At 47.7% G+C, this 16,269-nt stretch overlaps 2 protein-coding genes across 5 annotated transcripts in view; one reads left to right on the top strand and one right to left on the bottom strand.

The window, feature by feature from the left end:
- The window catches only part of LOC125686441 (uncharacterized), a 52,514-nt gene extending 43,933 nt beyond the window's left edge, over window positions 1-8,581 (top strand). The window contains exon 2 of the mRNA XM_048930419.1: window positions 7,749-8,581. Within this exon, the coding sequence (XP_048786376.1) occupies window positions 7,749-8,581 (833 nt within the window). The remainder of the gene's footprint in view (window positions 1-7,748) is intronic.
- The window catches only part of LOC125686397 (chromodomain-helicase-DNA-binding protein 1-like), a 192,325-nt gene that overhangs the window by 69,716 nt on the left and 106,340 nt on the right, over window positions 1-16,269 (bottom strand). The window lies entirely within an intron of this gene.

The following is a 16,269-nucleotide window of genomic DNA, read 5'->3' as shown; positions in this document are numbered from 1 at the left end:
TCCAACATAATAAAGAAAATCATTCATTGATTACATAGTTAACGGCTGCATGCCATGCAACGTGGACAAATAAAAGTGATATACCATTCAATACTGGCCTATGCTCCTCTATGGAATCACAGAATCGCAAGGTTGGAAACAACCTGCAAGATCATCTAGTCCAACCGTCCTCCCATTACCATTGCTACCACAAGCCTCTAAACCATATCTCGTAGCTCTTCATCAAGACGCCTCTTGAACACTGCCAGGGACGGCGACACCACCACCTCCCTGGGCAGGCCATTCCAGTGTCTAACCACTCTCTGAGAGAAAAAGTTTTTACTTATGTCTAACCTAAACCTCCTCTGGTACAACTTGCGGCCATTTCCTGGGGTGCTGCTTGTTGCCTGGGAGAAGAGGCCAAATCCCTCCTCATCACAACCTCCCTTCAGGAAGTTGTAGAGTGCAGTGAGGTCTCCTCTGAGCCTCCTCTTCTCCAGACTAAACAATCCCAGCTCCCTCAGCCGCTCCTCATCAGACTTGTGCTCCAGACCCCTCACCAGTTTGGCTGCCCTTCTATGGACACGTTCCAGGGCCTCAATGTCTTTTTTGTAGTGAGGGGGCCCAAAACTGAACACAGTACTCCAGGTGCGACCTCACCAGTGCTGAGTACAGAGGAATGGTTACCTCCCTGCTCCTGCTGGTCACACTATTTCTAATGCAGGCCAGGATGCCGTTGGCCTTCTTGGCCACCTGGGCACACTGTCGGCTCATGTTCAGCCAAGCATCAAAGAAGAATATACCTGTCCAGGCCACGGGCAGCCAGTTTCCCCAGAAGGATACTGTGAGAGACCATGTGAAAGGCTTTGCTGAAGTCTAGGTAGACTACATCAACAGCCTTTACGTCATCTACCAAGCTGGTCACCCAGTCGTGAAAGGAGATGAGGTTGGTCAAGCACGACCTGCCTTTCATGAACCCGTGCTGGCTGGGCCTGATCCCCTGGATGCCACGCATGTGCCGTGTGATCTCATCCAAGATTATTTGCTCCATAACTTCCCCTGGTACCGAGGTCAGGCTGACAGTGACGTGCGGAATCAAACTCGGTAACCCAAGTAAGATTACAAAGCAGGTACGGTTTATTCAGTGCTGCACAGACAGCTGGCTGCAAGGGGGATAGATCCGCCTTACTTGCACACCGTCTAGAAAAATCGTGCTACAGATATAGGCGAAACTAATACATAATCAATAGTTTTCCCGGAATTCGGATCCATATTCATTACACCCCCGAGAGTTCATTAGCGTGCAGACCCTCCCCTCTAGCGTGTGCGTAGTGGGTCGTGGGATGAAGATTTGTTGCTTTCCTCACGAAGGCTTCTGACCATTTTTGCTGTGAACTCCTGGCTTTTTGGGGGGGGCATCCCCCCAAACCGGTTTCTTCTTGCCCTGTGGACATCTAATCACCTCCCTGCCAAATGTCCTCGGGCTGTTCTCAAACCCTTATCTTTATGGCCTTCATCCCCCTCGCTATCCCAGACACAGTGTCTGCCATCCCTTATTTTCTAACAAGCTCTACATTCTTGCTTCTATAAACTCTCTAACTATTCTCCTTCACCCCCCCTTATTTTCAGTCACTGTGAAGCCTTCTTGCCTTTTTACTTTCACTTATGGGGCCTGTCTCACCTTTCAACAGGCCTGTAGTTCTCCAGATCCTCCTTACAGCCCTTCTTGTAGATGAGAGTCACATCAGCAAGCTTCCAATCCTCTGGGTCCTCTCCAGATAATCAGGAGCACTGGTAGATGGTGGAAAGCAGCTCAGCAATCACCCCTGCCAGCTCCCTCAGCACCCTAGGGTGGAGCCCGTCCGGTTCCATGGACTTGTGACAGTCCAGATGGAGGAGGAGCTCCCTGTCTCCACCTGAATCACTGGGGGTGTATTCTGCATAGCATTCCAGGCTTCCAGATCAGGGCGTACAGTGCCCTGAGGATAACTGATCTGCCTATTAAAGGCAAATGTAAAGAAGGTGTTGAGGACCTCAGCCTACTCCTTATCCTCAGTGGTCACATTCCCCGCTGCATCAAGTAACAGCATTCAGGAACAGCCTGCTCTCGTGCCTTTAAGATTTCCATCTTGAGGAGCGTCCAGGCTTCCTGGACCCCTTTACCCTTAAGGAGTGACTCCCAAGGGACCCGTGCTACAAACGTCCTGAACAGGTCAAAGCCTGCCCTCTTGAAGTTCAAGATAGCAGTTTTGCTAGTCACCCTTCTGAAATCTCCAAGAATAGAGAACTCTACCATTTCATGGTTGCTCTGCCCAAAACAGTCCCCAACCTTCATATCTCCCACCAGTCCTTCACTGTTAGCGAAGAGCAGGTCTAGCAGGGCATGACCCCTGGAAGGCTCTCCTACCAGCTGTGTAAGGAAGCTATCTTCCACACACTCTAGAAACATCTTTGACTACTTCCTCTGTGCTGTATTATATGTCACACGTATATCAGGGAAATTGAAGTCTCCCACGAGAATGAGTGCTGGCAATCGCATGACTTCCGCAAGCTGCTCATAGAATGCCTCGTCCACCTCTTCATCCTGATTAGATGGTCTATAACAGACCCCCACCAAGATGTCGCCCCTACAGGCCTTCCCGTGATCCTTACCCACAGACACTCAACTTTATCATTCCCAACCCCAAGCTCTTCAACATCAAAACAGTCTTTAATATAAAGGGTCACACCACACCCTTCCTTACATGTCTATCCCTTCTGAAGAGCTTGTAGCCATCCATCACAGCACTCCAGTCATGGGAGTGGTCCCGCCATGTTTCGGTAATAGCAACTAGGTCATAGTTAGCCTGCCACACAATCGCTTCTAACTCCTCCTGCTTGTTGCCCACGTTGCGTGCATTGGTGTAGATGCACTTCAGCCGAGTCATCTGCCTCACCCCCAGGTCAGGCATTGTTCCCCTGGGCTCATCTCTTGCGAGGCCTGTTTTGTCCCCTTCCCTTGTCGTAGCTAGTTTAAAGCTCTTTCCATAAGCCCCCCTAGCTCCTGCGCTAGGATTCGTCGCCCCCTTTGAGATAGGTGGGTTCCATGGACGGACAACAGGCCAGGGGCCGAGAAAACTACCCCATGATCAAAGAACGGAAAGTTTCTGCCTCGACACCAGCCTCTGAGCCAAAACATGGAGGATTTGCAAAACTACATTTGAGAATTAGGCATGAAGGAGGCAATCTATGAGGAGGATTTTGAGAGCCCGGATATGACGAAATTTTCAGCAGGAATGAGAGATCTCATCCTGCAGCAAGCTCCACCACATCAGTATGGTGCTTTGGTATCCAGACTGAATCCCCTAGTGGCCTCAGAGGCCATAATACAACAGGCTGCCCAATTGGTGGCAGATCTGGCAGAGACAGAGCACCTACAGGCCAGGCGCAATGTCCGAATGGTGGTGGAAAAGTCGGAGATCCATCCACCACCACAACCTAGGAGACCTGCTCCTAAGGTAATTCAATCTGGACCCATCAGGGTCTCAAGAAAACAAATGTTTAATGACCTGATTAGAGCAGGAGTTCAATTTCAAAAGATTGATGGACAGCCTAACCAGGTCTTATTACAACTACGGAAACAGTTACCAAACAGTCAGAGATTCCAACGCTCCCCTAAAAAGGGAAGGAATTAGACTCATAGAACCAATTCCACAAAGCATGTGGAATCTAGAGGACTTCATAGTCCCATCGAAAAAACGTAAACCTCCTCAGGTGGCCCGGGCAGCCATAGTTGAGCCGTCGTAGGAAAAAGACTTAGGGATTGCAGAGCCGATGGCGTGACGGGGGAGCCGAAATTCCCCAAGACTAGGGTCTCTAGAGGGGACTGGAGACCTTACATCAACCTGACGATTCATTGGTCCCAAAAAAATGTGCGGCGGGCTATGGCACTAGTAGATAGTGGGGCAGAAACATCAATTATATATGGTGACCCAAACCAATTTTCAGGCACTAAGGCAAAGATAGGTGGGTTCAGGGGGCAGATGATCCCCGTAACCCAAACGTGGTTGAAACCGGGAGTTGGGCATCTACCGCCCCGGGAGTACAGGGGGTCTATCGCCCCAATTCCAGAGTACATATTGGGGATAGACATCCTGTCAGGTCTGACTCTCCAAACCACTGTGGGAGAGTTCAGATTAAGGGAAAGATGTATTAGTACCCGGGCAGTGCAGGCAATTATAAGGGGTCATGCAAAAATTGAACTGGTTTGTTTGCCACAACCGTGCCAGATCACAAATACAAAGCAGTATAGAGTCCCAGGTGGGCAAGAAGTTACCAAGACTGTGCAGGAGCTGGAGAGAGTAGGGATCATTAGACCTGCACACAACCCATACAACTCCCCTATATGGCCAGTCAGGAAGTCAGATGGTACGTGGCAAATGACAGTAGACTACAGAGAACTAAAGTCACGCCCATAAACCATGCGGCCGTACCCAACATCACCTTCCGCAGGGATACATTAAGTAGAGAAATAGAAACATATCACTGCGTTCTGGATCTAGCAGATGCATTTTTCAGCATTCCAATTGCTAAGGAATATCAAGTCCTGTTCGCATTCACATGGGAGGGCAGGCAGTGGACTTTTCAAGTCCTACCTCAGGGATATGTGCATTCACCTACTTTTTGTCATAACTTGGTAGCGCGTGACTTGGCAAATTGGAACAAGCTGTCACTGTCAAAATGTACCACTACATCGATGATTTGATGCTAACGTCTGACTCAATCGAGGCATTAGAGAAGGCAGTACCATCATTAATTACTTATTTACAGGAAAAAGGGTGGGCTATAAATCCACAAAAAGTACAAGGACCAGGGCGGGCTATCAGTTAAATTCCTGGGTGTTATCTGGTCAGGTAAGACTAAGGTGTTACCCAGTGCAATCATAGATAAGATCCAAGCGTTCCCGATTCCCAAAAAACCGAAGCAGTTGCAGGAATTTTTGGGTGTATCGGGATACTGGCAATCCTTTATACCCCACTTAGCACAACTGCTAAAACCTTTATACCGATTAACAAAAAACGGCCAAGTATGGGATTGGGGTAGAACGGAACAAAAAGCCTTCCAGCAAGAAAAAAATAGCTGTTAAACAGGCCCAGGAGCTGGGTATATTTGATCCAACCCTTCCAGCCGTACTAGATGTGCATGTAACCCAAGAAGGGTTTGGCTGGGGGCTGTGGCAGCACCAGAGTTCCGTTCGAATCCCAGTCGGGTTCTGGTCACAGATTTGGCATGGAGCAGAAGAGAGAGACAGCATGGTTGAAAAGCAGTTATTGGCTACCTATTCTGCATTGCAGGCAGTAGAACCAGTAACTCAGACAGCAAAGGTTATTGTTAAAAAAACTTAACCGATTCAGGGGTGGGTAAAAGACCTAACTCACATTCCTAAGACCGGGGTGGCCCAATCACAAACGGTAGCACGCTGGGATGCCTATCTTAGTCAGAAAAGCCTCCTATCATCTTCTCCACTGAAGGAAGAACTGCAAAAGATACCTGGGCCGGTAACATATCACAGTGAGACACCTGAGGAAATAGTGGTTACTTGTCCAAAGAGCCCTGTACAGGAGGGGAAATGCCCTATTCCAGAAGATGCCTGGTACACAGATCCAGCAGAGGGAACCCAAGTAGGTGAGCTGTCGCATACCATCCCTTGACTGAAACGATACAGTTCAAAGAGGGGGATGGACAAAGTAGCCAGTGGGCTGAGCTACAAGCCATGTGGATGGTGATAACTCAAGAGCCTGGCAACAGCGCACTGAAAATCTGCTGTCATGGTTTTATGATTTTTGGTCATCAGTATTCCACACCATAACATCATGTAATGCACTGGGGGTGGGGTTTGATATCTGACGAATGTTCGTCCATCGGAGAAGAACTACATTTCCCCAGGAGACTTTGCGGTCAGCAAGGGGATATAACTCCAAGCAAGGTCACCTGATTCTTCTTCTTCGCCTGCGATTCGTCATCTGCACTTCGCCGTCTGTACTTTAGTCACTCAACTGGACTGCACTTCTCACCCCAGCATTGTGGTGAGGTCTATACAATTCAAACAGACTCTCTCTCTCTCTCTCTCTCATTGTATTTTACTAATACTATATTTAGTAAAATCATTTGTTCCACCTCAGATCAGTGCTGTTGTTTTCAAGTATTTTGGGGTCCCCTGCTTCCCCTTTCCCAGAGTCGCGGATCCGCAGATCCCTCCGCCCTGCTGGTCACGGAACTGGGCCGGACCAGCCCATAAACCGTTGACATTTTTGGTGGAGAATGCGGGCAGCAGTTGCTTTCTAGCTGTTTAGACTCTCTGCTCTCGGAGAGTTCCGTTGGGAAAGCTTATCTGTTTGACCGCTACTCTCTGAAAACGTGACCTTGAAAACTCCAGGCGGACTGCCAGTATCGTAGAATATTTGTAAACTCTGAGCTTTACTATCTTGCCTCTGTAAAAAAAAAAAAAATGCTTTCTGTAGTGAAACTTACTCTTAAAGGGCTGCACGCTGCTGCCTCTTCTTTCCTAATGCTCAAAACATACTGGGCATTAATTAAGCTTGCCACCTTGCTCTATGGAGCAATCGGCATATACAATCAAATGATAACATGGGTGGAAATATGGACCTGGCACGTTCGTACAATGTGGCTTACAATTCCGGAGACAGCTGCCAATTTTACAGGACTGGGATTTTTTAAGGTTTCCAGTCTCACCTTTCAGCCTGTAATGCAGTTTTTGAATGAACACTTAGTCGCAATACTAATCTCCCTGAATGTATTGCTCATCATTTCGCTCAGTATTAGTATTTATTATATTTTGAGGATGTCCTCCCCAAAACCAGAGAATACTGAGTGGCAGGGAGTGTGGAGAGGTCTGGGAGAGACTTTAGACAGATGGAAATCTTCAGTCTCATGGAACTTTACTCCAGAACACCTGAAAGACTCTGAGAGTCTAAACAGCTATTTAAGGCAGGAATGTTGCGGCTTGGGCAGTTCTGAGAAGGCACATATGATTTGGGGCCTGGCTAATGCTTATTGGGCCTTATTCAATACTATCCTGGAGAGAGAGAGAGCTTCTGAAATTAAAAGGGAGAGCCTCAGGGAAACAGTTCAAAATGAGTGAGAGAGTCTCCTGCTCCAGAGGAAAGACCTCCGATCTGAGAGAGATGCCCTCCGAATTGAAAGAGACTCCCTGCAATCCAAACATGACAATCTTCAAACTCAACAACACACCCTCCAATCTGAGCTAGATACTGTCATAATCGAACAAAACAAGCTCCAAGCTGAACTGGAGGATGAGAGCATTGGAACCGACCAACCTGATCAACCACAAGAGGCACCACAATCGATGTCAGTTGCCCCTGTAAGAGGACGGAAAACAAAGTGAATCTCGACTCAGTTAGAAGAGAAGAAAGAGGAGGAAAGAGGTCCAGAGGAGTGGCTCCGAGGTCCAAGAGAAGCACCTCTGAGTCCAGGGGAGGGGCCCTCAGTAAGACCACGGTCACCAACACCTACAAGGGCAAGAAGTCCTGGAAGAGCAAGAGGTGAGCAAGATATTGTTACCTTTGTGGATCGATCTCTGAAAATGAATGAAATTCGAAGTCTGAGAAAAGACTTCTCACGCCACCCAAATGAGCCTATTGTCACCTGGTTACTTCGATGCTGGGACAATGGGGCCAACAGTGTGTGGCTAGATAGTAGAGAAGCTCGTCAACTGGGTGGCATTGCTAGGGACTCAGCCATTGACGGAGGTATTAGTACATGCCAGAACCAGGCCTTCACCCTCTGGAAGAGGATGTTGTTAGCTGTAAGAGAAAGATACCCCTTCAAAGACGATCTGATGCCCGAGAAGAAGAAATGGGCTGATATGGAAGAAGGCATCCGTTATTTGAGAGAATGTGCTGTGGTGGAAACACTACATAGCCCCGATTTCATTCCTGATGAGCCAGACCAAGAGCATGATCCTGAGAGAGCCAGGTGTACACCAAATATGTGGCGTACATTCACAAAGACTGCACCAGAAAGGTACGCCAGTACATTTGCAGCTATGTATGGCAGAGGGGAAAGAAGACCCCTTATAAATGAGTTGGTTAATAAGCTTCAAGACTTTGAGTTACATTTAAGCCCTCTACGAGCTTGTGTTTCAGCCATTGAAAAAGTAGCTGAAAAGCTGGACAGAATGGAGAACAAACAAGAAGATATAATAGATAAACTATCAATTATGCCTGATGCCGATGAATACATGGTGGTAACAGATACATCCAATGAGGAACAGAATTCCCAAAACAGCCTACTTGAGGGGCTAGCCAACTTGATTTCCTCCCAGTCAGTGTCATCCAACGTCTCAGCTATCAAAAGAAGACGTCTTCCTGCTCAAACAAGCGACAACAGTAAGACCACGTCACGTTTTGCCTTGTGGCATTACCTACGCGACCATGGAGAAGATATGAAGAAGTGGCATAAGCAACCTACTCCTGCACTTCAAGCACGGGTAAAAGAGTTACAAGACAAATCAACCACCAAGGTGAACTTCTCCAGAAAGGTGATTGCTCCAGTTGCTGCAGACAACAGAGGTAACAAATAGAGGGGCCCTGCCCCCAGCCGGGGGGGGGAAGGGATAATAGAGTATATTGGACTGTGTGGATTCGATGGCCTGGCACATTAGAATCACGGAAATATAAGGCCCTGGTGGATACTGGTGCACAGTGCACTCTAATGCCCTCGAGTCACCAAGGGACAAAATCAATTTATATTCATGGGGTGACAGGAGGTTCCCAAGAACTGACTATGTTGGAGGCCGAAATCAGCCTCACTGGTAAAGACTGGCAAAAGCACCCTATTGTGACTGGCCCAGGGGCTCCATGTATACTTGGTATCGATTACCTCAGAAGGGGATATTTTAAGGATCCCAAAGGGTATTGATGGGCCTTTGGAATAGCTGCTGTAGACACAGAAGGTGTTAAGCAGTTGTCTGTTCTGCCTGGCCTATCAGAAGATCCGTCTGTTGTGGGGTTGCTACGAGTGGAAGAGCAACAGGTACCGATAGCTACAAAAACAGTGCACAGACGGCAGTATCGCACCAACAGGGATTCCTTGCTCCCCATTCAGAAGTTAATTCATCAATTAGAGAATCAGGGAGTGATCAACAAAACTCACTCGCCCTTTAACAGCCCCATATGGCCAGTGCGTAAAGCCAGTGGAGAATGGAGGCTGACGGTGGACTACCGTGGCCTGAATGAAGTCACACCCCCACTGAGTGCTGCTGTGCCAGACATGTTAGAACTCCAATACAAACTGGAGTCAAAAGCAGCTAAGTGGTATGCCACCATTGACATTGCTAACGCCTTTTTCTCCATTCCTTTGGCCAAAGAATGTAGGCCACAGTTCGCTTTCACATGGAGGGGCATTCAGTATACCTGGAACCGTTTGCCCCAGGGGTGGAAACATAGTCCAACTATTTGTCATTGGTTCATCCAAGCTGCACTGGAACAGGGAGGTGCTCCTGAGCACTTAGAGTACATTGATGACATCCTTGTGTGGGGCAACACAGCAAAGGAAGTTTTTGAGAAAGGAGAGCAAATAATCCAGATCCTTCTCCGTGCTGGTTTTGCTATTAAGCGAAGCAAAGTGAAAGGACCTGCCCAGCAAATTCAGTTCCTAGGCATAAAGTGGCAAGATGGCCGTCGTCACATCCCGACAGATGTGATCGACAAAAACACTGCCATGTCTCCCCCCACTAATAAGAAAGAGACACAATCGTTTCTGGGCATAGTGGGTTTTTGGAGAATGCATGTTCCAAACTACAGCCTCATTGTAAGCCCACTTTATCAGGTGACACGGAAGAAGAATGATTTTGTGTGGGGTCCTGAGCAGCAGCAGGCTTTTGAGCAGATTAAACAAGAGATAGCCCGTGCTATGGCCCTGGGGCCAGTACGGATGGAACAGGATGTGAAGAACATCCTCTACACTGCTGCTGGAGAGAAAGGCCCCACTTGGAGTTTGTGGCAAAGAGCCTCAGGAGAGACCCGAGGCCGACCCTTGGGATTCTGGAGTTGAGCCTACAAGGGGGTCGGAGGAGGGCTACACTCCAACTGAAAAGGAGATCTTAGCTGCTTATGAGGGGGTTCGGGCTGCTTCTGAAGTAGTCGGTACTGAAACACAGCTCCTTCTGGCACCTCGACTGCCAGTGTTGAACTGGATGTTCAAGGGAAAGGTTCCTTCCACCCATCATGCTACTGATGCCACTTGGAGTAAGTGGGTTGCGTTGATTACACAACGAGCACGGATGGGGAACCTCAGCCGTCCAGGAATCCTAGAAGTCATCATGGACTGGCCTGAAGGTAAAAAGTTTGGAACACCACCAGCAGAAGAAGTATCACGTGCTAAAGAAGCCCCACCATACAATGAACTACCAGAGAATGAAAAGAAATATGCTCTGTTCACAGATGGATCGTGTCGTATTGTGGGAAAGCATCGCAGATGGAAATCTGCTGTGTGGAGCCCCACACGACAAGTTGCAGAGGCCACCGAAGGGAAAGGAGAATCGAGCCAATTTGCAGAGGTAAAGGCCGTCCAACTGGCCTTAGATGTCGCTGAACGGGAGAGGTGGCCAATGCTCTATCTTTACAGTGACTCATGGATGGTAGCAAATGCCTTATGGGGGTGGTTACAGCAGTGGGAGCAAAATAATTGGCAAAGAAAGGGCAAGCCTATTTGGGCTGCTGACCTATGGAAAGATATTGCTACCCGAACAAAAAATATGGTTATAAAGGTGCGTCATGTAGATGCTCATGTGCCCAAGAGTAGAGCTACAGAATATCACTGAAATAACCATCAGGTAGACCAAGCTGCCAGAATTGAGGTGGCTCAAATAGACCTGGACTGGCAGAACAAGGGTGAGTTATTTTTAGCTCGGTGGGCCCATGAGACCTCAGGTCATCAAGGGAGAGACGCAACATACAAATGGGCCAGAGACCGAGGGGTGGACTTAACTATGGATGCCATTGTACAAATCATTCATGACTGTGATACATGCGCCACAAGTAAACAAGCTAAGAGGATGAAACCTCTCTGGGAGGAAGGGCGATGGCAAAAGTACAAATATGGGGAGGCATGGCAGGTTGATTATATCACCTTGCCACGATCTCGCAATGGTAAGCATTATGTGCTCACCATGGTGGAGGCAACAACCGGGTGGATTGAAACATATGCAGTACCCCATGCTACTGCCCGAAACACCATATTAGGTCTGGAGAGGCAAATCCTGTGGCGACATGGCACCCCGGAAAGGATTGAGTCAGATAATGGGACTCATTTTAAAAATTCACTTGTGGATACTTGGGCCAGAGAACATGGCATTGAGTGGATTTATCATATCCCCTATCATGCACCAGCCTCTGGTAAGATCGAACGCTACAACGGGTTGTTAAAAACGATGTTGAAAGCAATGGGTGGCGGAACATTTAAACACTGGGAGAAGCATTTGGCAGAAGCCACCTGGCTGGTTAACACCAGAGGATCAATCAGTCGAGATGGTCCTACCCAATCCAGCTCCCTACATATTGTAGAGGGAGATAAGGTCCCTGTAGTACATGTAAAGAACATGTTAGGAAAAGCAGTTTGGGTTTTTCCTGCTTCTGGGAAGGGCAAACCTATTCGCGGAACTGTCTTTGCCCAGGGACCTGGGTCCACCTGGTGGGTGATGCAGAAAAACGGGTATGTTCAGTGTGTACCACAAGGGAATTTGATGTTGGGGGAGTGCAGTCTGTAATCCCATGTGTTAAGCATGATGTAGTGATGTAGAATAAGGGGTGGAATGTCATGGTTTTATGATTTTTGGTCATCAGTATTCCACACCATAACATCATGTAATGCACTGGGGGTGGGGTTTGATATCTGACGAATGTTCGTCCATCGGAGAAGAACTACATTTCCCCAGGAGACTTTGCGGTCAGCAAGGGGATATAACTCCAAGCAAGGTCACCTGATTCTTCTTCTTCGCCTGTGCTTCGCCATCTGCACTTCGCCGTCTGTACTTCAGTCACTCAACTGGACTGCACTTCTCACCCCAGCATTGTGGTGAGGTCTATACAATTCAAACAGACTCTCTCTCTCTCTCTCTCTCTCTCTCTCATTGTATTTTTCTAATACTATATTTAGTAAAATCATTTGTTCCACCTCAGATCAGTGCTGTTGTTTTCAAGTATTTTGGGGTCTCCTGCTTCCCCTTTCCCAGAGGCGCAGATCCGCAGATCCCTCCGCCCTGCTGGTCACGGAACTGGGCCGGACCAGCCCATAAACCGTTGACAATCTGCACAGATAGTTGGGCAGTCTGCCGAGGGCTCACGCTCTGGATAGCACAGTGGGCCACTCAGGATTGGATGATCCGCGCCCGACCTACCTGGGGCAAAGATATGTGGGTCGATATATGGAACGTGGTTAGGCACAGGACTGTACAAGCATACCACGTCTCTGGACATCAACCCTTGCAGTCCCCAGGCAATGATGAAGCTGACGCACTGGCTCGAGTCCGATGGTTAGGAAGTACGTCAGCAGAAGACACAGCCCACTGGCTGCATTGCAAATTATGACATGCAGGACAGAAAACCATGCGGGCAGCGGCTAAAGTATGGGGGCTGCCCATACAGTTACCAGACATTGTCCAGGCATGTCAGGACTGTGACGCTTGCTCACAAATGAGACCAAGACCTCTGCCGGAAAGTACAGCCCATCTCGCTAGAGGACACAACCTATTACAGCAATGGCAGATCGATTATATAGGTCCCCTTCCTTGATCTGAGGGGGCCAGATATGTCCTAACCAGTGTTGATACAGCGAGTGGATTGATGCAATCCTATCCTGTAGCAAAGGCAAACCAAGCCTATACCATCAAAGCTCTAACTTGGTTGATGCCGTCATAGGGGACTCCTGAGGTCATTGAGAGTGACCAAGGTACGCATTTCACAGGTGCAACTGTGCAGAAGCGGGCTGAAGACAACAACATCGAATGGCGGTTTCACCTGCCCTATAATCCAACGGGAGCAGGCCTAACAGAAAGATATAATGGGATCCTGAAGGCTGCTCTGAAGGCAGATTCACAGTCCTTACAGGAGTGGACCAAGAGGCTCCATGAAACCCTGTGAGACTTGAATGAGAGACCAAGAGATGGCAGACACAGTGCTTGAAGAATGTTACAGACAACTTGGGCCTCCCTGCTTAGGATCCAAATTACAGTCAAGGACACCTTGCTCAAGCCACAAGTTGGCACCATGAATAATCTTCTGCTCCCTGCCCCTGAGGACCTAGAGCCTGGGAGACTAACATGGTTTTATGATTTTTGGTTATTGTTAAGAATATTGTGAGAATCCTTTGTTTTTTTGGCTCAAAGCTTGCTTCCTTAGGTATTTTGTTGAGGAGGCAAGTGATGGGTGTTGTGTGGCAATCAACATCGCTGTGTGGACAATTTTACATCTTTGGAGCTGTTTGCCTTCGGAAGATAGTGCTCAGGACTGTTTACTGGCAAAAGATCTAGCCTGTTACCAAATAACTCCTTTTTGCTATGGAAGACTGGGGGACAATGCCATTGTATCCTGCGAAGGCAAGATACAAGTTGGCGCCTCCCTGCTCCCTCTTATCTGCTGGCAAGGCCAGGAAGATAAGAACAAAGGAGTTTCCTGCTGAGATCCCAGAGCCAGAAGCTGCCACTCAAAGGAGAGCTGACTCAACCACTTTGGATTTGAGCTGTCACTGCAAAGACAGCTGACTCAACCACTTTGAAACCATTGAAAAGGGGCCATCATCGCCATGGTCGTTGTCGTCGTTGTCAACAGAACAACTCTGCCTGACGACCCACCACTACTGAAGATCAAAGACTGAACTACGAACCACGCTGGATCCATGGTGGTGACTATCTCCCTCTTGCTGCCTATAAAGACTCCTTGCTTCTTCTCTTCTATCTTTTCTATCGCCCTCCTTCCCTTCCCCATTTCCCTGATTAAGATTTGTAATAAACTGGTCAGACCAACATTTGAACCGTTGCTTCTTAATCTCACGCTGGGTATATAGATAATAAAAGAACCTCCTCTCCCTCCTATAAATTGGATTCCACATCATATTCCACATCATAACATCATGTAGTGCACTGGGAGTTTAACTGTTAATGCTCAAGTTCTGAGTACCTGTCCGGAAGAGAAGAACTACATTCCCCAGGGGGCTTTGCGATCAGAGAGGAGATATAACCCCTGGCAAGGTCACCTGATGCGCTCTTCTTTGTCTGCTCTCCTCCCTGCTGCTCAACCAGACTGTGCATCTCGCCTCAGTGTTACGGTGAGGCCTATCCACCTTTCGGACGCTCTCTCTCATTATATTTGATTTATTGCCTTCAATTCTAATTATATTGTATTATGGTGTGTTATCTTGCATTCCAATACTATATTTAGAAAATTAATTTGTTTCTTCTCAGATCATTGCTGCTGTTTTTAATTATTTTGGGGTCCCCTGTTTCCCTTTTCCGGAGGCGCGGATTTTGTGAAATCCCTCCTTCCCACTAGTCACGGAACTGGGCCGAACCAGCCCGTAAACCGTTGACAGAGACACAAGCTAAAATGGCCTTGGAAGGTGCAAGCAGGACCAAAATGGTGTGGTCTCCTTGCAACTCGGGGGAGATTGTTAGAGGTTGGGGGATCAGTAAACCCTCCAGTAATCGGTGCATGGCCAGCAGAGGAAGCAGTTGACACCCCTGTTTTCATTGCAAAGGGGACATTAATTATGTCCATGTGGCAAATTAGATACCCCCCCCCCCCCTTTTGGTACCTGATACAATGATTCAGCCACAGATATCAGGGTGTGGTATCAAAGACCAGGACGTGCCCAGATACAGGCGTAGGTGATAACTCAAGATCAAAATGCAGCCTGTATCTTACTGTGGAGGGCAGACCTACCCCTCCTCGTACCTACTGAACATCTGTTTTACTCCCCTTGAGGTTGTAAGTTCACAGGACAGCTGGCAGGAGCAACATCATTCCATCATGCTCCAGTGTCCATGGGGAAACATTGTGACACCCTGTGGCACACTGCTGAACTTTTGGGAACTGGCGAGCATGAATCAGAACTGCTACTGGTCCACGAAGAAGATACTCCTCGAGAAAAAACATCAAGTACTGGTGCAACAGAACCGTGGAAAAGACTGCCGATAATTGCCTTTACTGTCTTAACTTTCTACACTGCGGCGGGTATTGTACATGCGTCACGATTTGCTCAGTCATTGGTTCATGCACAGAAGGGGTGGAGTGTAGTGGAATTCCAATTTCACAGCCTGAACCAATGGGTGAGCTACAGGAGTAGCGAGTGGCTGCAGCAGGCAGGGGGGTCTAGAGCCAGCCCTTAGATCTCCACAATACTTCCCATGCCATCTGAGTCAGCGTGGGTCACCTTTTTCCCCGGCCCTTCTCTGCTGCACATGATGGTATGAACAGGGGATGGTATGAACGGGGCAGGGTCACATTCCTCAGCTTGTCCCTTTCTCCAAACTTTTACTGGGAGGTGTGAGTTAATTCCTCTGATATCTTTTCCTATAGCGCCTATTTCTCAAATAAAGGCTCTGTCATTGCCTTTGTTTGCTCTATATTGAGCAACTGGTTGATAGGTCATGCTAAAACTGTTAGAGTAAATGGGGTTACAACAGGCTGGATAACAATCACTAGTGGGATTCCTCCAGGCTCCATTTTGGGGCCACTTCTCTTTCATGTTTTCATAAATGATTTGGATAGAGGATTTGAACTCTCTCATTTACTTGGTTTATTAGCTTCAATCCCTATTTACTTGTATTTCTGCTATTATAATTAGTAAATTAATTTTCCTCCTCAGATCGTTGCCGCTGTTTTGTTTTATTTTCTTTTATTCCTTCTTTGTTCCCTTACCCTTCCCACCCCCCTTATTTCTGGGGCCAGTGGGCCTGCTGTCCCACTGTCATGGACAAAGATAGATCTAGAGATAACTGACAATTACTGGAAAACATTGGCCAGAAAGTCAAAAATGAACTTTTTAAACATTAGCAAAAAAGACATTTGTTAAAGTGCCAAGCAGAGAGCCGCAGAGCTCTGTAGCAAGCTCTGACCTTCAGAGATTAAACCATAGACCGGGCGGTCTGCCACACTCCGGACACTGTACTGAGTTATTCTTTTTTCCTTTTTGCAACTGCCAACTACAAAGCTGTTCTTCATTTTAGAAGCATTCTGGTAAAATTGAACCATTTCGCGAAATTGAACATGGTTG

The sequence above is a fragment of the Lagopus muta genome, chromosome W (genome assembly GCF_023343835.1).
Source record: "Lagopus muta isolate bLagMut1 chromosome W, bLagMut1 primary, whole genome shotgun sequence".
NCBI classification, from domain to species: domain Eukaryota; kingdom Metazoa; phylum Chordata; class Aves; order Galliformes; family Phasianidae; genus Lagopus; species Lagopus muta.
The sequence above is the reverse complement of the archived record's forward strand: the minus strand, read 5'-3'. Positions and strand labels throughout refer to the sequence as shown.